A 23473-nucleotide genomic window follows, 5' to 3' on the forward strand; every position below is an offset into this window, starting at 1 on the left:
TGTGCACCATGCTCTTAACCACTGCGCTATCTCCCCAGCCCCTGTCTTCAGGTTTTTTTTTTTTTTTTTTACTTTTGGATACTTACTTATTTATATTTTGTTTTGTTTGTTTGTTTGTTTGTTTGTTTTGAGACAGTCTCTCGATTCAGCCCTGGCTATCCTGGAACTTGCTATGAAGAGCAGGCTGGCCTGACTGACAGATACCTATCTGCCACTGCTCCCTAGTTTTGCAATTGAAGGTGTGTGCCACCAAACCAGGCTCTTACACCTTTCTTGTGGGTTTCACAAGTTTTCTGAACCTGATTTTCTTCTTCATGTGTGTCCCGTGTGCCATGTGTAAATGTGTATTCACGCATGTGCAGGTGCCTGTGTACCCCAAAATTGACACTGGGTGTTTGTTTTCCTTAATCACTCTCCACTTTATTTATTGAGACAAGGTCTCCTGCTGAGCCTGGATCTTGCTAGTCTAGCTAGCCAGCTTGCTCCCAGATGCCATCTCTGGTCCTCAGATTAAACATGGCTGCCATACCTTTTTGGATTCTAAGGAGGCTCTAGAGAGCTGAACTCCAGCCCACTACATTTGCACAGCAAGTGCTATGTCCCACTGAGCTATCCCCTCAGCCCCAATGGTAAGTTTTGTTGAGTTCACAGAGCCTTGTGAACCTTCCTCTAGGAAGGAATGTGGGGTGAGTAGTTGTGTGGGTGTGGATATGTGTGATGTGAGTGCGAATGCCTAGTGGAGGTCAAAGGCTTCAGATCCCCGAAGCTGACGTTTACAGGTGGTTGTGAGTCACCTGACATGAGTGCTGGGAACCAAACTCGGGTCCTCTGACCCAGACAGGGGTGAGTGAGGGAGCAGGCTGAGCACTAGCATTGCATGCACGGGTTTGATGGTTTGCTCATGACTGTGGATGTAATAAGACTGCCTCAGGTTTATGCCACTCTAAGTCTCTTGCAGTGATGGGCAGTTACCTGGAACCATGAACCAAACAAGCTTTTCTCCTGTAATTTGCTTTTATCAGGGTTTTTTGTCACTGCCACAGAGACAGAACAGCCCAGCGGGAACAGCTCCACAACCTCTCATCTTACAGAACTGAAACTTCAGACCCATTAAAAACCATCTCCAAAGGTCTGGAGTTCAATCCCCAGCAACCACATGGTGGCTCACAACCATCTGTAATGAGATCTGGTGCCCTCTTCTGGCCTGCAGGCATACAAAACACTGTATACATAATAAATACATTTTTTTTTTTTTTAATCTCTCCAGCCAGGTAGTGGTGGCACACACCTTTAATTCCAGAATTTAGGAGGCAGAGGCAGGTAGATCTGTTAGTTCTACAGCTTGGTCTACAAAACTACACAAGAAACCCTGTCTCAAAAAAACAAAAACCAAAGCAACAAACAAACAAACAAACAAAAAAAACCCAAAAGAACAAAAACAAAAAACATCTCCCTACAGCCATGTTACCTTTGACCCTGGCACTCACCATCTTTCTGTCTATTTTTGTGAAATCATATGCTATTTTTCTTTGATGGCTGGCATATTTTAGTTAGCATAATGCTGTCAAATTTCATCCATATTGTACCAAGCCAGAATTTCCTTTCTTAAAGAAAAATTATTATTTATGCTGGGCAGTGGTGGTGCACACTTGTAATCCCAGCACTCAGAGGCCGAGGCAGGCAGGTCTCTGTGTGTTTGAGGCCAGCAGACATCAAGGGTCTACACATAAGTAATTCTCTGACATTTCCTTAAAGGTTCTCACTTTGCGGATTGGGAATCACCCAGGTGTCCTGAACCCTAGTCCCTCTGTGGAGACAGTGCAGGTGCGCTTCATCTGTGCCCACCCTGCCAGTATGTTGGTGACACCAGTGTACAAGGTACGAGCTGGCACCCAGCCATGTCCTCTGCCACAGTACAACAAGCAACTGGTAAGTGCAAAGCGCCCTCCTAATGCTTATGGCACTTTGGTCTCGAATGTCTTCGAGATAAGAGATCTGAAATATAGCTTCTGTCTATCAAAGTGGGAGGCATGTTTGTGTTTGTCACTTGCTTTCAAATGGCTAAGGAGTAACTAAGTTACAATTTTGAACGTTTGGTAATATGACTGTTTTCTGTACAAGGAAATTGTGCCTGAAGACCAGCAAACCCCTGAATAGTGTCTAAATTGTTTTGCTAACACCTCCCCTATCAAGCCTTTTGTTAGCATTATAAGTAAGTAAGAGAGATTACTACAAATGTACAATAAAGATCCATGGTAAACAAAGTCGTGCTCAGAAACACAGAGGTGAAATTTCTGTCTAGGTGATCTATGCTGGCCAGAAACGTGTAGTCCTCCTACCTCACTCCTAAGGGCTGGGGTCACAGACGTGTGCTACCATAGTTTCCTCCACCCACCTCTTCTTTTTCATATCCTCTATGTAGCTGAGGGTGACCCGGAACCCTGTAAGTTTTAGTCAGGCATCTTCTCACATTCAAGAGTCCCTCCTCCCAAATGACTATAGTTTGTGTCAAGTTGACATAGAACTAGCCAGCCGAGAGACTAAGTGTCTTTACACCCAATCAAATCAGGGTTAGGCAGGTGGCTCAGCAATTAAGAGCACTTGCTGCTCTTCCAGAGGACCTGAGTTCAATTCCCAGCAACCATGTCAGCAGGTTCACTCCTGTAACCACAGCTCCAGAGATCCAACACCCTCTTCTGGCCTCCCTGGGCACCTGCACATACATGGCTCTCATACACATTTAGGTATACATGAACACACATAAATAAAGATGAAATCCTTTTTAAAATAAATCAATAAAAACCCTAAAAAGATATAAAAGATACTTGGTGGCATACAGGAGGGAAACTGAGATATTGACTCTGTATTTAATGACACTACATTGATGTTAATTGTTAATGCTTTTTTTTTCTTTTGTGTGTGTGTGTGTGTGTGCTTGGTCTGTGACACACAAGTGGAGGTCAGAGAGCAACCGTGGGGATCAGCCCTTGCCTTCCGTCATGTTTGAAACAGGGTCTTTTCTTCTTCACCATTGCATACACTAAGCTAGCTGCCCAGCAAGTCTCCTGTGTCCATCTCCCATCTCACTGTAAGAGCTACAATTACAGACACACACTGTACCAGGTTTGATGGGTTCCGGGGGTCTGAACTTGGGTCCTTGTGATTGCAGCACAAGCACTCTAAAACCCACTGAGCCATCTCCCCAGAGTGTGTGCCGACATTCTTAAGGCCAGGGTGGGGTGGGGGAGGTTCAGAGATGGATAGGTGACTAAGAGTTCTCGCTGCTCTTTCAGAGGACCTGAGTTCAGTTCCCAGCACCCACATCAAGCAGCTCATAACCATCTGTAACTCCAGCTCCAGAAGATCCAACGACTCCTTCTAATCTCATCGGGTACCTGAATGCATACATACATGTGCATGGACACACATAGACACATAGCCAAAACTAAAAATTGGAAATATTTTTCTCAAGTATAGTATTAGTGTTTTGTGGAAATATTCTCTTTCTTAGGAAATACATAATGAAATATTTGGGATGGGGTAAAATGCCATGATAGTTACATCACTCAGAAAACAAAATTCCGCAAACAAAAACCTGCCCCCACCCCCTTGAAGGTGAAGAATAAAGGAAAGAGAAAAAGAGATCACACACATTATATGTTAACAACCGCTGGGCCAGGGGAAGTTTCAACACTGTCAAAGTAGGAAGATGAGACTTAATGCCTGTCTTCAGGAATAGCTTGCCGCCCCTAAGGCTATTGAATTTTTAAAAACTGAATTATTGTATGTGTTCACATGTTGTGTATGTATGTGCACAAGCTTGCCATGGTTTGTGTGTGGAAGTCAGAAGACAACTTTGTGAAGTTGATTTTCTCTTTCCACCAGGAATGGGATCCATTCCAGGGTTTTATGGTAAGGGGCTTTACCCCCTGAGCTGATCTGATGGCCCCAAATTTCTACAAAAGTTCCTTTATGACCTTTCCTTTTCATGCAGATTCCTGTGTCCAGCTTGAGGGACTCAGTCCTGGAACTGGCAGTATTTGATCAACACGGGAGGAAGTTTGATAATTTTAGTTCATTAATGCTAGAATGGAAATCTTCGAATGAGACACTGGCTCACTTTGAAGATTCTAAGTCAATGGAAATGGTAGCCAAAGATGATGGCAGTGGACAGACCCAGGTGCACGGTACTGTAAAAAGCTTGCAAATGTCACAGTGTGCTTGTGTTCACATTGCTTCCTTATGAGCAATTGTTTCATTCTACATTTTATCATATTGTCTATAATGTTTGATATTTGTGCTTTTTTTTTTTTTTTTTTTTTTTTGGTTTTTCAAGATAGGGTTTCTCTGTGGTTTTAGAGGCTGTCCTGGAACTATCTCTTGTAGACCTGGCTTGTCTCAAACTCACAGAGATCTGCCTGCCTCTGCCTCCTGAGTGCTGGGACTAAAGACATGAGCCACCACCGCCCAGCATTTGTGCATTTTTTTGTTTTGTTTTTTGAGACAGAGTTTCTCTGTGTAGTCCTGGCTGTCCTGGAACTCACTCTGTAGACCAGGCTGGCCTCAAACTCAGAGATCCACCTGCCTCTGCTTCCTAAGGGATAGGATTAAAGGTATATGCCACCACTACCCAGTTATTTATGGATGTGTGTGTGTGTGTGTGTGTGTGTGTGTGTGTGTGTGTGTGTGTGTGTAAAATTAGGATTGGCAGTGCCATTCAGTAATAGACCATGTATATAGCTTGTGTGAGACCCTGAGATCTATCCTCAGTGCTGGAAGTCCAAAGGGGGTTGATAGAAATGGGAGAAAGGGAAGCAGGAATATCTGGGAATATCGTCCATTTGGTAGTGTTCTGACTAGGAAGCCCTGGACTCCGTCTTTAGCACTGCATAAACCGCATGGTGGCTCTCATATCTGTAATCTCAGAACTTTGGAGGTAGAGACAGAAGGGTCACTGGCTTGGCCCAGTGAGATGCGGCAATAGTTAAAGGTGCTTGCCACTCAAGCTTGGGGACCTGAGTTGGGTCCACAGAGCCCACTGAAAGGTGGAAGGAAAGAGCTACTCCACAAAGTTGCTCTCTGGACCTGCGGCCCCACCTTCCCTGCAGAATCACTGTGGTGCTAAGGCTATACGTACATATCCTGAAAACTGGAGGCCTCCAAAGCCCTAGGCTAGGTTCAGGTTAGTATACCCTTGGCACCACCCACTTCACTTTGGCCAAGTGTCTTCACAAATTTCCTGCTGGCGTGGTTTGAGAGTGACAAGGAAGTCTCTGCGTTTTTGAGCAATGTCATCACTTATGTAAGAAATAAGTAGATTCAGAAATACCTCAGAGGTCACAGCTGAGTGATGTCGTGGTTAAGCTTTGCTGATAGTGACACTGTTCTACCAGCCTTGGGCATCATACACCACAATGGACAGACCACTGTACATGCAAAGATGAGAGGATGGCCCAAAGTGATGCTAAGACGCTTGCAGATAGCCAGCCTAAAAAAGGATACGTTAAAGGATGGACAGAGAACCATGAGCCCCAGGCTACTCAGCCTGCAAAGAGGAAAAGAAGCAAGCAGCTGCTCAGCTCCTGAGGAGTTCACCTGCCCAAAAAAGAATGCCTCTGTGTCGGGTGGATGTAAGAGTGGGGGAAGATGCCTTCTCAGTGGGGGAGCCCTTTGATGAGGATGGCTGGTCCCTGTGGTGCTCTGAACCCTGCCTCCCTGAAGAGCTCTCCATGAGTTGCAGCCTCATTGCTGGAATGCTCCAGCGACTAGATTCTTTCCAGTATGTTCCTCTTGGCACCGACAAGGACAACTCCCTTTCTGGAGTGTGGGGCTTCCAAGTCAGGAGCTTGTCTTTCTAGAGTCCAGATTGGACTTCAAATCTGGATGAGCTAGAAACTCGATCTTGGCAGCAAAGAGTCCTAGAGCCCAGTCCCAGAGTACGTTTCCTGTCAAGCAAGGCAAGCTCTTCAAGTGAACACCTCTTGCCATCTTATCATCTAGCTCTGCACTTACGCTTTAGGGAGATGGGAGTCATCAAAGGAAAGTGAACTTGGGAGAAAATGTCTTCTGAGGTCCACCCTGCACCATGGCATTCCCCCGACTTCAAACACACATACATAAGTTAAAAATGAAGGCATTGAGGTCATCTTCAGCTATACCATTAGTTTTGAGGTCATCAAGGTTAAACAAAAACCAAAAGAGGGAAGGACGGAGGGACAGAGGGAAGGAGGGGGGAAAGGAGAAAGGAAAAAAGAAGAGTGGAATGATGGATATGGAAAAGAAAAAGGAAGTGAAACTGCAGGACCGAATGTTTCAAGGGAGGAGAAACAAGCCATCTTTCAGTCAGACAGAAAGTGAGCCGGGCAGTGGTGGCCCAGCACTCAGGAGGCAGAGGCAGGCAGAGCTCTTTGAGTTCAAGGCCAGCCTGGTCTATAGAGCAAGTTCCAGACTGCCAGGACAGGTTCCAAAGCTACCAGAAAAACCCTTGAAAAAAAGGAAGGAAGGGAGGGAGGAAGGGAGGGAGGAAGGAAGGAAGGAAATGGAGTTCCAGGACTACAAACAACAGCAAAGAACAAAAACAAAAGCAAAACAAAAACAAAAACCCTATGCAATAAAATAGAGAATTAATGTGAGGGAGCTGTGGACAGAGCGCAGTGGTCCAGCACGTGCCTCACATGTGATGTAAGCACTTCCACACTGAGCTGCCCCCATGGCTCCCAGGAACTCACATAGTAGACATGGCAGGATCTCTCCTGCCCCTGGCTTTATGTACACACCATGTTCTTTTAGATTGTCCTCACCCCTGAACTATATACACTGTCTGTGGGTCGTCTGGGAATTTCCTGCCTTTCTCTGCTCCCAGTCTGAAGTAAACATTATCTGTCTCCTCTGGTGGTAGCATAGGCTGTAATCTCAGTGACAGGATGCAGAGGCAGGAGCAACCCAAGCCCCGGGATAGCCTGTGCCATAGCCAAGTCAGTTCCTGCCGGGAGGGCCTGAGACTGTTTCAAAAGGAGGAAAGGAAAGAAAGAGGCCGGCCATGGTGGCGCAGGCTTTAACCCAGCACGCAGGAGGCAGAAGCAGGTGGATCTCTGTGAGTGTGAGGTCAGCCAGGGTTATGCAATGAGACTCTGTCTCAAAAAGAAATGAAGGAAAGAAAGAAAGACAAAGAGGCACAGTAAATTGGCTCCACAGGTAAAGGTCCCTGATTATGATCTGAGTTCAGTCCCCAAGACCAATGGGCTGGAAGGAGATAACTGACCCCGACACATGCACTAGTACACACATACCCCGTCACCACACACACACACACACACACACACACACACACACACACACACACAAAGTTAAAAATAATAATAATGCACCATTTACATTTTTTGAGTGACTGATTGTCATGTATATAAAGATAAGTGAAGCTAAGGAAAGGCCCCAAAAGACTGACTCCCTGGTACTGCTACTTATAAATTGAAATTTTATATACAGAATTGTCCCTATGCATTTGTTTTCTGCCCATTTTTTTGAATTAGAGATCATTACAGGAAGCATTTTAGGCTTTCCTGGCCCAATTTCTCATTTAATAGAAGACCTAAGAGGTCAATTTCTTTTTTTTTTTTTGCTAGAAGTGATACAACAAGGTCAGTACAAACCCAATGTTCTATTTGTGTGTGTGTGTGTGTGTGTGTGTGTGTGTGTGTGTGTGTGCGCACTTCCCCCTTTTAGCATTTTTCTCTCCACAATAAAATATCATTTGGAAAACGTTGAGACAAACTTTCGCTTCCTGGAGACGGCTTTGCCAAGGGCATTACTGTCTCTTAAAGTGTTTTTCTGCTTTAGGCCATCAGACCCTTAAAGTGCATCAGATGAAGGGGACTGTGCTCATTGCAGTCAACTTTGTGGGCTGTTCGGGGAAGAAAAGCCCAGAGGTGAGTGAAAATTATGATTAAAGGAATCTAGATTAGGCCTGGCACGGTAGCACCTGCCTGCACTCCTAGCCCAGGCTACTTAGTGAGATCCTATCCCCAAACTCAATGGTTTAAAAAGAGACAGAGACCTCAAAGTTGAGTGGGCAGTGAGAGGGGGTCTAGGAAGAGTTGGAGGAGGAGTGGATATAATCAAAATATATTATATGAAATTCTCAAAGAACTAATAAAAATAAAGGCCGTGGTGGCACACACCTTTAATCCCAGCACTTAAGAGGCAGAGGCATGTGGATCTCCACGAGTTCGAGGCCAGCCTAATCTACAGAGTGAGTTCCAGGACAGCCAGAGCTGTTGTTACACAGAGAAATCCTCAAAAATAATGACAGCAACAACAACAAATAATAATGATGATGATGATGATGATGATAGTAATAATAATAATAGAAAGAAAGGGAGAAAGGGGAAGAAATAGAAATTAACTCCTCTCTAGAAGTCATTAGCTGGAGTTTTCCCCACTGATTGGTTTCTGCTGTCCTCTGTGTTCACTTCCTGGTTAGGAAATTTCCAACTCACCAAGATCTGCGGTGGTGGAGTTGCTCCTGGTAGAAGACGTCACAGTACAACCCGAGAATGCCACCATCTACAACCATCCCGACGTGAAGGTGAGGTCCACAGGCCAAACAGACTCCGTGGTAAGGCAGCAAGATACTTCACCTGCTGTTGAAAATCAGACATACATACTGGGCTGGAGAGATGGCTCAGTGGTTAAGGGCACTGGCTGCTCTTCCAGAGGTCTTGAGTTCAATTCACAGCACCCACATGGCTTTTCCCAACCGTCTATAACTTTAGCCCCTGGAATACAATGCCCTTTTCTGAAATCAAACACACACATGACAAGGAGGATGAGCTGCTGTATCCTATCCTTAGAGGCAGTCTGTGGCAGGCATGTCTTCTTGCTGTACACTGCTCTTCCGTTAGCTAGAAGTCATCCCCTTTGGGCTATAAACCAGGAGGAATGGAACATTGTTTGTCTGAATTTTCTATAGGAAATATTTCACCTTGTGGAAGGGTCTGGCTACTTTCTAGTCAACAGCAGTGAGCAAGATATGGTCACCATCACGTACATGGAAGCAGAAAGCTCCGTCAAGGTGGGTTGATGAGGTGTCCAGACTAAAGGTCTTTGGTTTTGTTTCACATTTTTTGTTTTGTTTTGTTTTGTTTTCTTATCACATTATTCATTGTGTGTGTGTGTCTGGTTTATGTGTGTGTGTCTATGTGTGGTGAATGTTCTACAGTGCCTTGTGTGGGGATTAGAGGACAACTTGTAGAAGTCAGTCTCAGACCATCGGCCTTGGCAACAAGCACTCTTATGTATTTTTGGTCCTACTTAGTAGCTATTGGCCATTCAGCTTTTTATTGGACTAATCAGGTTCCTAGGGCAGACAAGGTGAAACAGCAACATGTCTTTACATATCTTAACTTCTTATACATCTTTACAAATGCAACATAAACAAAAGCAACACATCTTTACATAGTTAAACTGATGTTCCACAAGAGAGAGCGAGCTCAGTGGTTAAGAGCACTAGCTGCTCTTCCAGAGGACCTAGGTTCGAGTCCCAACATCCACATGTTGACTCATAACTATCTGTAACTTTATTTCCAGGGATCCTCTGGCCTCTGAAGTTTACATATCACATGAAGATTTATTGATATAATTTACATCACAACTATTATTACAAAGGAATGTTGGGTTTTGTCAAATGTGTTTTCTGCATCTACTGAAATAATCGTGTGACTCTGTCCTGAGTCCATGTAGATTATTTATGATACATACTTCTTAATGTGTGTACATGGAGACACGTCTGCATCTCTGAATGATGCCAGTTTGATTCTAGGGAACAATCTTTTTATATTATTTTTTTTTATTTTTGTTTTTCTGAGACAGGGTCTCTCTATATAGTCATGGCTATCCTGGAACTCACTATGTAGACCTGGCTACCCTCATACTCAGAAACTTGCCTGCCTCTGCATTCCTAGTACAGGTATTAAAGGCATAGGTTACCACTCCCAACTTGCTATGTTCTTAAGTTTGGTTTGCAAAGTTTTTGTATTTTCAAGATAGCTTTTAAAACAGCATCTCACTGGTTGCCCTGGGTAACCTGGTACTCATGTAGACCAGGCTGTTCCTAGAGTTCAAGGTCTGTATTATCTTTGCCTCTATCTCACAAGTACTGGAATTAGAGGCATGTGCCACCATGCCTGCCTACAGTGTTCGTTTTTATTTTTTATTTATTTATCGTTTTGTTTTGTTTTGTTTTGAAACAGGGTTTCTCTATTGTAGTCTGCCTGTCCTGGAACTCACTCAGTAACCCAGGCTGGCCTTGAACTCACAGAGATTCACCTGCCCAACCTTATTTGTTTTTGTTTATTTGTTTTTTAATAACATTGTTATTTTACTACATTTAAATTGTGTGTATACATGTGTGTCAGTATGTGGGTTTATGCACATGGGTGCATGTGGCAACCAGGACCAGAAAAAAGCATCTGGTCCCCTGGAGCTGGAGTTATAGCAACGGTGAACAGTTCAGTGTGGGTGCTGGGAATTGAACTGGGATCCTCTGGAAGGATGTTATGTGCTCTTAACCACTGAGCCACCTCTACAGCCCCTGTTTGTTTTTAAAAGTGAAGACTGAGCTGGGCAGTGATGGTGCCCACCTTTAATGCCAGCACTCAGGAGACAGAGGCAGGCAGATCTCAGTGAGTTCGAGGCCAGCCTGGTCTACAAAGTCCCAGGACAGCTAGGGCCACACAGAGAAACCCTGTCTCGAAAAAATAAAAGTGAAGACAGACACTGGGTGCAGACACAGGACGATCACAGCACGTGGCTGCACAGTAGCTTTGGTACAAAGACAGAAGCCAAGTGTCCAACCATTCCCACCACAACTGCAATCAGAGCACACACATAATGAATTTTTTCCATGAAATCCATTCCCTGCTGGGCACTAAGGAGCTGGAGATGTGTGTTGGAGTCTGCATAGTTCAAGTACCTTAACCTCTGCTTAGATCTGTGATTTTGCCTCAAAAACATCATCTTCCTTCTAGGTAGTTCCAGTACATCCTGGATTTCTAACCTTGGAAGTGTACGACCTGTGCTTGGCTTTCTTGGGTCCAGCAATGGCCCGGCTCAGGGTGTCAGACATACAGGAGGTGGAGCTTGATCTGATTGATAAGGTGAGAGCTGTTTTATATCAGGAATAATGCAAGCTTGATTCAACCCACCTAGCATATTTAAGTCTCTCCTCAACTACAGTTCCTAAAGGGCCTTAGTCTAATGCAAGAGCATCGCCCTTGCCAAGCAGTGGTGGTGCACACCTTTATTCCCAATACAGAGCCAGGAAGATCTCTTTGAGTTCAAGGTCAGCCTGGTCTGCTGAGCAAGTTCCAGGACAGTCAGGGTTACATAGAGAAACCCCGTCTCAAAAAACAAAACCAAACAACAAATGAAAAAGCAAAGAGCCCGATTCTCAATGGTCCCTTTGGCTGTCTACTCTCACTTCTCAAGAGTCTGCTCTTACAGTCAGATACCTATGTATGATGATTTTTTAGGAGGTTGGATTGTTTACTGTTTGTTGAGACAAAGTCTCACTCTGTAGCCCAGGCTAGCCTCGAGCTCACAGAGATCCACCTCCCAAGGTCTCTGCCTCCTGAGCACTGGGTGGCATGAGCCACCACTGCCCAGCTGACTTAAAAAAAAAAAAGGAATAATCCTCCTGACACCCCCCCCCCAGTAGTAATCCCAGAACTCAAGAGGCAGGGTCAGGCAGATCTCTGTGAGTCCAAAGCCGACCTGTTCTGTGTAATGATCTTCAGGTCAGCCTAGACCACATAGTGGGGAGTGGAGAAGAGGAGATGGAGATAGACAACTTGATAGAGTGCCTAGTGCCTGACTCAACCCAGGACCCACATGGTAGAAGGAGAGGATTAAGTCCTGCAGGTCGTCCTCTGCCCTCCCTAGTACACACACACACACACACACACACACACACACACACAGGTAATTTGAAAGAAAGAAAGGAAGGAAGGTGGGTAGGAAGGGGGAAGGGGAGGGAGGAAGGGGGGAGGGGAAGGAGGGAAGAAGGGAAGAAGGGAGAGGTCTACAAATCACACACACAGCTTCAGGATCATTGATCAGGGGCCTACCTGAGTGCACGGAAATGTCTGCCCATCAGAAACTCAGCCCATCCTTGCTCAGTGGATGTTACATGCTGCCTTTTCTCAACTGCTAGATTGAGATCGGCAAAACTGTGTTAGTGGTTGTGAGGGTTCTTGGCTCTTCGAAACACCCTTTCCGGAACAAGTACTTCAGAAACATGGGTGTCAGGCTGCAGCTGGCATCTGCCATTGTCACCCTGAGGTAAGTTCCGCTCAGTACCTCGCTCCCCCCTGCTGGTGGCCTGGCCGGTTTCTCTCACATTAGCCCAGATTTCCTCCTGGCCTTTTGTCGTTCCCTCAGTCCATATTCTCTTCCCACTGCCTGTGCCATAGTCATCCAAGCTGAGTGTTGTGCTCCACACCTGCAACCCCAACATTCAGGAGGCTGAGACACAAAGATCACAGGTTTGAGGCCAGCCTATGCTATATACAACTCCCTCAAAAAATAAAAACAGGGGCTGGAGAGATGGCTCAGAGGTTAAGGTTAATAGCACCGGCTGCTCTTTCAGAGGACCTGGGTTTGATTCCCAGCATCTACATACTGGTGGCTCACAAACCATCTGTATGTCCAGTTCCAGGGGATCCAACACCTTTTACTGGCCTCCTTGGGTGCCAGACACACAAGTGGTACATAGACATGCATGTAAGCAAAAAACCCATATACATAAAATAAAATAATAAGATCAAATATTAAAATTTAAAAAGTCAAGAGCCTTAAATGTTTGAGTACTAAAATATGTCTTTTTTTTCCTTAAAACTCTCTTGGGATGTTATCTTTTGGGAGTTTTTCTGCCTGGGAGACCTTCAAAATTATATTAGCCAACAAACATTCTTGGTACTCTGCTTTGAAAAAGAAGACACACAAGAATTCCCTGGTGGGCTGGAGAGATGGCTTAGAGCTTAAGAGCACTGGCTGCTCTTCCAGAGGTTCTGAGATCAATTCCCAGCAACCACATGATGGCTCACAACCATATATAATGATATCTGGTGCACCCTTCTGGCCTGGAGAGATACTGTATACATAATAAATAAATCTTTAAAAAAATAAATTCCCTGGCACAGTAGCTTATACCTGTCATCCCAGCACTTGGGAGGTAAAGACCACTTGGGAGTTCAGGGCCAGCCCAGGTTATGTGAGAGTCTGTCTTAAAATACAAAGAAAAAAAAATCTAGGGAATTTGATGTTCACAATTCTGCCACTGTTTTTTTTATCACATTTACTCCTTTTTAATCTTAAAAAGAAGGCTTTGCTCCCCAGAAGTATCTGGTCATTTCAGGAACTTAGTCTTGACTCTGCAGATTCATTTTCTAGAATATCCCTCAAGCCAGAATTAGATTGTAGTAAACATCTTAGAAAGATGAATTACTGGCCCTTCTCAAAACCAGATCTTAGCAGGACTTAGTGATACATGACTTAACCCCAGCATTGGGAGGCAAAGATAGGCAGATCTCTGTGAGGTGGAGGCCAGCCTGCTCCACATAGAGAGTTCCAGGACAGCCTGGGCTATAGAGAGACCCTATCTTGAAAAACAAAACAAACCAAGCCAAACAGACAGACAACACTACCAGATCTTCCTCCCCAATGCCACTTGGATCTTTGCAGATTAATGGAGGATCAGGATGAGTACTCTGAAAACTACATGCTCCGTGCTGTCACTGTTGGGCAAACCACACTAGTAGCCATCGCCACAGACAGGATGGGAAGAAAATTCACATCCACACCTCGGCACATCGAGGTAAGTAAATGCAGTCATCCGAATGCCCTTCCTCAGTTAGCATTGTTTATCCCTTTCTGTTTACACAATATGTTTTTTTTTCTTCCTCCCAAGATTAAATAAATATATGGGATACAGTTCTTGTAGAAAATTTAGAAAGCACAAAAAATGTTAAGGATTTAGAAATATCACTGGGAGGTGGTGGCACACGTCTTTAGTCCCAGCACTTAGGAGGCAGAGGCAGTTGGGTCTCTGTGAGTCTGAGGCCAGCCTGGTTTACAGCATGAGCTCCAGGGCAGCCAGAGCTGCCTTGAAAACCCAAAACTAAGGACTGACGAGATGGAGAGATGGTGCTCTCTTCTGGCCTGCAGGTGTGCATATAGAGAGAGTACCATTTATATAACATAAGTTTTAAAGTTTTTCCTTAAAAGAATATTTTCTTCCCTTTTTTTTTTCTATTGACTTCCTCTCAACTTTTTTTTTTTTTTTATGAAAATTCTATGTGTGTAAGTGTTTTGCCTGTATATATGTCTGTGCACCATGTAGAAAGTACACATGGTAGGCCAGAAGAGGGTGTCAGATCCTCAGGGACTAGAGTTATGCACAGTTGTAAGCCACCATGTGAGTGCCCTTCTCCAACCAAGCTCCTCTGGAAGAGCAGCCAGTGCTTCTTTATTTATTTACTTACTTATTTATTTTTCTCTTATTCTCTTATACAGTACATCCCGACTGCAGTTTCCCATCCCTCTGCACCTGCCAAACCCCCCCCCCCCCGTTTCCCTTTAGAAAAGAACAGGCCTCCAAGGGATACTGACCAACATGACCTAACAAGATACAATAAAACTAGTGGATTTCTACCCTCATTTCAAGACTGGACAGTCTTGTAGGAGTAAAAGGGTCCCAAGAGTAGGCAAAAGAGTCAGAGACACCCCACCCCACTGTTAGGAATCCCACAAAAAGACCAAGCTAAACAATCATAACATATTAACATATATGCAAATGACATAGCACAGACTCATGCAGGCTCCATGACTGCCAATTCAGTCTCTGTCAGCCCTGTGATCCCTGCCCAGTTTATTCTGTGGACCGTGTTCTCCAGGTGTCATTTATCCCTCTGGCTCCTACAATTCTTCTTCCTCACCTTCTGTGGGGTTCCCCAAGCTCCATGAGTAGGGGACCTGATGGAGATCTCCAGTTTGGGCTCTCTCCCCTTGTTTGGCTGTGGATCTCTGCATCTGCTCCCATCAGCTGCCAGAGGAAGCCTCTATGATGGCAATTGTAGACAATGCTTTTAACCACTATCTCTCCAGTTTTTCCCACTCCATCTATCTCTTGGCATCAAATTCCTTAGTGACTCTCCTGCCTCTGTCTTTTGAGTACACAAGTGTAGGTGGGTAACAATATTCCCAGTTCTTTGAAGATGGATACTTTGTTTCTCTGTTATGATAGGATCTCACTCGGTAGCCCAAACTGGCCTGGAACTCAGTATATTGACTAGGTTGACCTTAAACCCGGAGAGATCTACCTACTTCAGCCTTCCAAGTCCTAGGATTAAAGACATGCATCACTATGCCTGGCCTCTTTGAATATTTTAACATAAATAAGTAATATTACCTTTTTATCTTCTTGTTTGTTTTTGCGATAGTGTCTCATGTATTCCAGGCTGGTGTTGAACTCATTATCTTGAGTGCTGAGATTACAACCATATGTTACCCAAATCCCATTTCACATGATGCAGGAACTGGATCCAGGGCTTCCTGCATGCTAGCCAAGCACTCTAGCAACTGAGCTGCAGCCCTGGCCCTATCCAGGCTTTTCATCTTAGTCTTATATAAAAAGTTACTTCTCAGGGCTGTGAAGAAGGCTGTCAGTAAAATGATTGCAGCACATGCATGGGGACCCAAGTATAATCCCCTGGACCCACATAAAAACCCAGGGATAACCTGCACACTTACTACCAATGCCAGGGAAGCAGAAACAGGCATGTCCTTGGAGCCTGCTGGCCAGCCAGTCTAGCTCAATTATTGAGCTTCAGGTTCAGTGAGAGACTCTGCCTCAAAAAATAAGGTGAAGAATGATTCAAGAATGGACTCAAAGTTGACTTATGACCTCCACAAGCATGCACACATGCACACATACAAATATGAAGACATTATCTGTAATGTAAACATTCCAGTGAATGTTTGTGCAAAGTAATTTCTTGCTTTTCATTTTCTGTTGTTGCTGTTTTTTGGGACAGGGTTTCTCTGTGTAGCCCTTGCTATCCTGGAACTCTCTCTGTAGACCAGGCTGGCCTCAAACTCACGGAGATCTACCTTCCTCTGCCTCCTGAGTGCAGGGGCTAAAGGCACACATGTGCCACCACCGCCTGGCATTTACATCATTAAAAGATTGTTATGGGGCTAGAGAGATGGCTCAGTGATTAAGAGCACTTGTTGCTCTTGCAGAGGATCTGGGTACAGTTCCCAGCACGCAATGGTAGGCAGCTCACAACCAACTGTAAGTCCAGTTTCAGGGGCTCTGTTGCCTTCTCCTGACCTCCGTAAGTATGCGCATGGGGCTCCAACATCCGTGCAAGCACAACACCCACCATATAGCATAGAATTTTTTTCAAGTTTTTAAAAGATGATTGTGAGATAAAGGCAGGAGAACTGTTGCAAGTTCAAAGCCAGCCTGGTCTGCATATTCTGGCAAACCAGAACTACATTGTGACATCATCTGCAAAAAGCAAGATAAATCCGGACAGTGGTGGTATACCCCTTTAATCACTGGGGAAGGAGAGACAGGTAGATCTCTGTGAGTTGGAGACAAGCCTGTTCTACCCAGGTAGTTCCAGGACAGTCAAAGCCACTTGCAAAGAAATCCTATCAAAAAAAAAAAAAAAAAAAAAAAAAAAAAAAAAGCCATGAATAGGGGCTGGAGGGAAGGCTCAGAGTTTAAGAGCACTGGCTGCACTTCCAGAAGTCCTGAGTTCAATTCCCAGAAACCACATAGCCTTCTTCTGGCCTGCAGGCATACTTGCAGGCAGAACACTGTATATATAATAAATAAATAGATCTTTAAAAAAAAGACATGGATAGATAATCAAAAGATAGGGGCTAAAGTTGTAGCTTAGTAGTTGCGTAGCATTTGTAAGACCCTAGGTCCTATACCCAACATGAAAAAAAAAAAAAAGAAGGTTTTTCAGACATACCTTTACATTTTTAATGATTTATTTCTTTATTTTTATTTCATGAACATTGATTATGTTTTGTCTGTAGGTACATTTTTTGTAAGAATGAGAGTCCCCTGGAGCTACAGACAGTTGTGAGCTGTCATGGGGATGCTGGGAACTGAACCCAGTTCGTCTTAACTGCTGAGCTATCTCTCCAGGCCCCATATCTTTACATTTTTGAAGCTGGGCGATATATGCCTGAAAATGAGCTATATTTTCCCTCTGGTTTATGTTCAAAAAAGAAACGATAAGTATAATCTTAACTTTTTACATTTATTTTATTTATTTTGTGTGTGGGAGGGGCACTAATGCCACACCCATGTATGGAAGTCAAAAGAACCAAACTCAGGCTGTCAGGCTTCGTGGTGAGTGCCTGCCTTCCCTTACAAGTGTAATCTCAGTGAGTAGGCAGAGTACGTTTCCTAAGCGCTATTGAATTGCCTGTGCTCCTTGCTTGGGCACAGTGAGCAGTTTTCATCACAATATGGTTATGGCACCGGGCCCTGACAATGGCTGTTGCTGCCCTTTTGTTTCTCCTCCAGGTATTCCCTCCATTCAGACTTGTTCCTGAGAAAATGACACTGATTACGACTAACATGATGCAGGTGACCTTTCTTACAGTTTGTTTGTGGTTTTAGTTTTGGGTTTTGAGACAGGGCCTTGCTTTGTCGCCCAGGCTAGCCTTGAAATCCCGACAACCCTCCAGCCTCAGTCTTCCAGGTCCTAGGATTACAAGTGTATGCTTGTAATCTATGTCAATCTATATAATGACAGAGATTATTTTTTTTTTAAATGTTGAGATTTGTTTGTTTGTTTCTGTTTTTGTTTTTTGAGACAGGGTTTCTTTGTATAGCCCTGGCTGTCTTAGAACTATTTCTGTAGACCAGGCTGGCTTCAAACTCACAGACATCCCCCTGCCTCTGCCTCCCGAGTTCTGGCATTAAAGGCAAACACTACCACCATATGGCTGAGATTTAGTTTATTTTATGTGTATGAGTGTTTTGCCTGTGTCCTGTATGTGCACCCACATGCAATACTCAAGGATGCCAGAAGGGGGCATCAGGTCCATTGGAACTGGAGTTGCCAGCCATGTGCATTCTGGGAACTGAATGAACCTGGTCCTCCAGAAAGGGAGCCAGTGCTCTTAACAACTGAACTATCTCTTCAGACCCCAGTATGGGGACTTTTAAAGCATAAAACATAATTTGCCGTTTCTATTTTCCATGCACACATACCACCTGTCGTCTCCTGTACACTCAGAACAGCTGGGGCTAATGAAAAAGAACATAATGCATGTGGTCCATAATGCATGTGGCATCAACACTCCTGGAGTCCTGTGGGGTCCTTGGCAGCACACATTTCCTCTACACACATTTCAGATGACATGGTTGTGCTGACCAGGAAATGGAGGAAGAAGTTAAGTTGCTTGAAGAAAAAAAATGTTGAGGAAAGAGCTGTGACTTAACACATTCCAAGCATTGACTAGTGTGTTTAAATTCCAGATTATGTCTGAAGGTGGCCCTCAGCCCCAGTCTATCATTCACTTCTCTATCAGCAATCAGACCGTAGCTGCTGTTAACAGGAGGGGGCAAGTTACAGGGAAAGTGGTTGGCACAGCTGTCGTCCATGGCACCATCCAGACAGTGAATGAAGACACTGGCAAAGTCATTGTGTTTTCCCAGGTATTCCTTGCTGTGCTCTGCTCTGCTCTCAAATATTGGGGTGATGGGTACAGGTGACAATGAGGATGTCAGCAGACCAGGAATGCCCCTCCAGCTCCCCTCATCTGGTATAGAAGAGGCATGGGTTTTAGTGGAGAAGCCATGGAGTTTTGGCACTGTGTAAGATGTGGTCCCTATCCTTACAGAACGTTTCTAAAGGACAAAGCCAAACATATGTGGTAGGGCTTTTTGTTGTTTTGTGCATCAGAAACAGTGTAACCAGCTAGCTGTAAACATCTGTGTTAGCCACCAGACACCCCCTTACCTAAGCTTGCTCTCCCACATGTGGAGCAGGATGAAGTCCAGATTGAAGTTGTGCAGCTACGGGCTGTTAGGATCCTGGCAGCTGCAACCCGACTTGTCACAGCCACTGAGGTCAGTTGTACAAAGCAAATGCGCATATGGGCTCTCTTTCCTTTCCTCTTTCCCTCCCCAAGTCTGGTTTTATTTTGTTTTCTAAGATTTATTATTGCCAGGCATGGTAGCTCATGCCTTTAATCTCAGCACTCAGGAGACAGAGACAGGTGCATCTCTGTGAGTTCAAGGACAGCCTGGTCTACAGAGTAAGTTCAAGGACAGCCAGGGTTGTTACATCAAAAAACCCTGCCTCAGAAAAAAAAGAGGGCTGTGGCTGGAGAGATATGGAGGCTGACAATCATCTGTAATGAGATCTGGTATCCTCTTGTGGCTGACCTCTTCATGGAGGTAGAGCAGTGAATACACAAATAAATAAATCTGAAACAAAAAACAAACAAACAAAAAACCAAGGGATTTATTTATTTTTATTTTATATATATGGATGTTCTCCTACATGTGTGTCTATGTAGTACATGCATGCCTGATGCCCGTGGAGATCAAAAGAAGTCACTGGGTCACCTGGAACTGGACTTATAGACAATTGTAAGCCACCATGTAAGTCCTGGGTCCTTTTAAAGAGAACCTGGTGCTCTTAATGGCTAAGCATTTCTTTAGTTTTCTTAAAACAGAGTCTTGCTATGTAACCCTTGCTGGCCTGAAACCCAAGAAAATCCTTGTGCTTCAGCCTCCAACATTCTGGCATTCCAGGTGTGTGCTGCTATGCCCAACTCTGAGGATGGTGTGAGAGCCATGTTCTAGGCTCACTCTTCTGATAATGCTAGGTAAGCAGGGTATATAACACAATGCCACACTTTCCTTTCAGATGCCAGTTTATGTCATGGGGGTGACGAGTACCCAGACTCCTTTCTCCTTCAGCAATGCCAACCCCACACTCACTTTCCACTGGTCCATGAGCAAGAGGGATGTGCTGGATCTGGTACCCAGGCATTCAGAGGTATGAATTTGTATGTTTATTATAGTGCCCTGGAAATTTTAAGATTTATTTTTATTTATTTTATTTTTGTTTGTTTGTTTTTACAAGACAAGGTTTCTCTGTGTAACACTCGGGTTTATCTTTTAGACAGGAATAGGGAATGGTTGGTAAAGGTATGGTTTAGATGGGATATAAGTAGATTAGCCTATTTCCTTGAGAATTTGAGTATGAATGAAATAGTATTTTACAGCTTACATTGTTATGTATTCCTATGTGGTAAGCTATGTAAAATTAAGTTTATATTTTGTTATATTGTGTTAAATGTTTCCACTTATAATATTTTATGCACATTATTTTTTACCATATTCTATATATGTATACTTTTCCTGTATTCAAGACATTTTGTATATTGATACAATTTGGGATATTTCTCTTGCTGCCCTTTATAGTTCTACCTCTTGTCTTGACACTTATACTCTACCTCTATTTTAGGGATTTACATGTAGGTATATGTAAATAGTTATATTGTTTAAGTATTTGTTCCTGCTTTACTCAGGAAAGTTTTAATCAGTCTTTTTAGCTAAGTTCCCGAGTATTACAGATTATCTTCACTCACATTTCCTGTACCTATGAGATTAGTCAGATATAGATGCTTAATCTTCAATCACTTCATAGACATGCAGAACATGGCATTTAAATGTTTTAATATTAGTACTCCATTGACATGAGACACTGTTGCTCCTGACAGCACCGTGCACTTTCCCCAAAAATATGTTGGACACTGTTGTTGCTCCTGCTGGAGTTCAATCTCGCCTCAGCTAATGGCCTGTTGGGCATAGAATTGCCCCCACCTTGACCACTGATTTGGACATGCAGTCCTATGTGCTTACAGGAGACAAATATAAAAGACTGCTTGACCTTGCCAAGTCAGGGTAAGACAGCCATTCTATTTCCCTGCTGTTGTTGTGGTCTGTCAAGTTCTCTTGGCCTTAGCCAAATCTGGGTGTACCAACGTCGCTGTGAGACCTAGGGTGACTGTTCAGGTGGCTTGCTGTTTCTGTCCTTGCTGCACCTTTTGGAAGTTGTCCATCCGCATTTCCTGTCTACTCTAGTATTGTTAATTTCCTTCTCAGGTCTTGATGAGGTTGAAGATTAAACTATCACAACTATTATTCTCTCTTCCTAGTTAGATATATTAGGTACTAGACTTACGTTTTCCAGCTTAGGACAACTCTATTGTAAACTCCTTTATGCCCTCACCCTAGGACTAGATATGTAGGTCATTTTGTTCTCAATTTTCCTTTTCTTAGAGCACACTTGTTATTCACTGTTTTGTATATAGTTTTGTATTAAGCCTAAATCTTTTCTTTAGACTAAAAGGGGAATTGTAGTGAGGTAGTCCTTCTGTAGCACTGACCACGCCCATTGGGGGGTGGAGCGATGGGCGGAGAGGACCTGAGGAAGGAGGTCGGAGGGGGCCAGGAAGGCGCTCTCTCTTTCTGGTGTGACTTGGACAGGAGAGGATCGGGTTGAATTTCCTGGTGTTCATCTGTCTAGGTTGTAAGTTATTTCTCCCTAAATAAACATCTATTCGGCCCATTTGTTTATCCTGATCCTTATTTACCACAATACTTGGCTGTCCTAGAACTAGCTCTGTAGACCAGACTGGCCTTGAACTCACAGAGATCTGCCTGCCTCTGCCTCTCAAAGGGTTTTGGGATCAAAGGTGTGAGTTACCACCTTCCGGTAATAAAATTAAATCTTTAAAAAAAGACTCTTTAAATCAGGCATAATGATGCTCATCTTTGACCCCAAAACTCTTTGTGGAGTAGAGGCATGTAGGACTCTGAGTTCTAGTCTAGCCTGGTCTATCTAGCCAATCTCAGACCTGCCAGGGCTATACAGTGATACAGTCTCAAAATTAATTAATAACAAGAAAAAGATTTTCATGGTTTTGAAAATGGTTTTCATGTCCATCCCATCAGACCTCACACTGAAGCCTGAAAAAGACAGAGGAGACATGCAGTTGGGCGTGGTGGCTTACAATTTTGATCCCAGCACTCAGGAGGCAGAGTCCAGCCTGGTCTACAGAGTGAGTTCCAGGATAGCCAGGGCTACATAGATGGATATCTCAATACAATTCCCCTTTTAGTCTAAAGAAAGGATTTAGGCTTGATACAAAACTATATACAAAGATAGAAAATATCAAGTATGCTCTAGGAGAAGGAAATGTAAGAACATACACACTTAAGATCTATTGCCAGTGAAGCAACAAGAGCAAATGGCAAGAACTACACATCCAATCCTAGGGTGAAGGCATAACAGAGATTACAATAGAGTTGTCCTATTCTGGAAAGCTTAAGTCTTACACCTAATATTTCTAACTGGGAAGAGAGAATAATAATTGTGACAGTCTTCAACCTCATCATCAAAGACCCGAGAAGAAAGATAACGATACTAGGGTAGAGAAGTAGTGCAGGTGAACGGCTTCCAAATGGTACAGCAAAGACAGAAACAGCAGGCTACCTGGACAGTCACCCAAAGTCTCACAGCAGCATCTTTGGCTAAGGCCTAGAGTATCTGACTGACCAACACAGAAGCAGGGAGGTAGAAAGGCTGTCTTACCCTGACTTGGCAAGGTTTAGCAATGTTCTAAGTTTGTCTCCTGCAAGCATAGTAGAACAGCATGTCCAAAGTCAGCAGTCAAATTGGGGGCAGTTCTTTGACCAAGAAGCCATTAGCCAAGGAGAGAATGGACTGCAGAAGGAGCGACATCAGTGCCCAACATATAATTGGGAATAGCTTGGTGCTGTCGGGAGCAATTGTGTCTCATGTCAACAGAGTACTAATATTAAAACATTTAAATGCCATATTCTGCAGGCCTATGAAGTGTTTAATGATCAAAATCTATGTCTGACTAATCTCCTACGTTTAAGAAATGTGGGTGAAAATAGCTCTAATTCTCAGGGACCTAGTTGTACAATGGCTGAAGCTTCCCAGAATAATTTAGCAAGGACAAAGACTTCAAAAAAAATGTAACTATATACATACATATATATTTCTCACTAACAGAGATAGAGCTAAAATGTCCTGACTAGAGGTAGAAATTTAAAGTGCAATATGATAAAACATCATAAGTTGTATCAATATACAAAATATATATACACCAAGATAGTTTTATGTTTGTGTGCAAAACATTGTAAACAGAAAGAAGACCCAAAACAGTCAACATACAAGGATCTAACAATGTAAGTTATCAAGGATCTAGCAATTTAAGTTACCTATAGCTAAAAGTTGCAAAAGGTAGTACACTAGAAATCATGTAAATCTACCTATATCCCAGCCTAACCATACCTTTCCCATCCATACTGTAAGGGTTCAGGCATTATTCTGGCCTG

At 43.7% G+C, this 23473-nt stretch overlaps 1 protein-coding gene across 1 annotated transcript in view; it reads left to right on the plus strand.

The window, feature by feature from the left end:
- Positions 1-23473, plus strand: part of Nup210l (nucleoporin 210 like) — an 89346-nt gene that overhangs the window by 39434 nt on the left and 26439 nt on the right. Inside the window, exons 16-27 of the mRNA XM_051198925.1 lie at positions 1756-1929; positions 3995-4187; positions 7837-7925; positions 8480-8584; positions 8969-9070; positions 11025-11153; positions 12209-12336; positions 13738-13870; positions 17606-17668; positions 18566-18745; positions 19079-19159; positions 19965-20096. Of these exons, the coding sequence (XP_051054882.1) occupies positions 1756-1929; positions 3995-4187; positions 7837-7925; positions 8480-8584; positions 8969-9070; positions 11025-11153; positions 12209-12336; positions 13738-13870; positions 17606-17668; positions 18566-18745; positions 19079-19159; positions 19965-20096 (1509 nt within the window). The remainder of the gene's footprint in view (positions 1-1755; positions 1930-3994; positions 4188-7836; positions 7926-8479; positions 8585-8968; positions 9071-11024; positions 11154-12208; positions 12337-13737; positions 13871-17605; positions 17669-18565; positions 18746-19078; positions 19160-19964; positions 20097-23473) is intronic.

The sequence above is a fragment of the Phodopus roborovskii genome, unplaced genomic scaffold (assembly GCF_943737965.1).
Source record: "Phodopus roborovskii unplaced genomic scaffold, PHOROB, whole genome shotgun sequence".
NCBI lineage: Eukaryota > Metazoa > Chordata > Mammalia > Rodentia > Cricetidae > Phodopus > Phodopus roborovskii.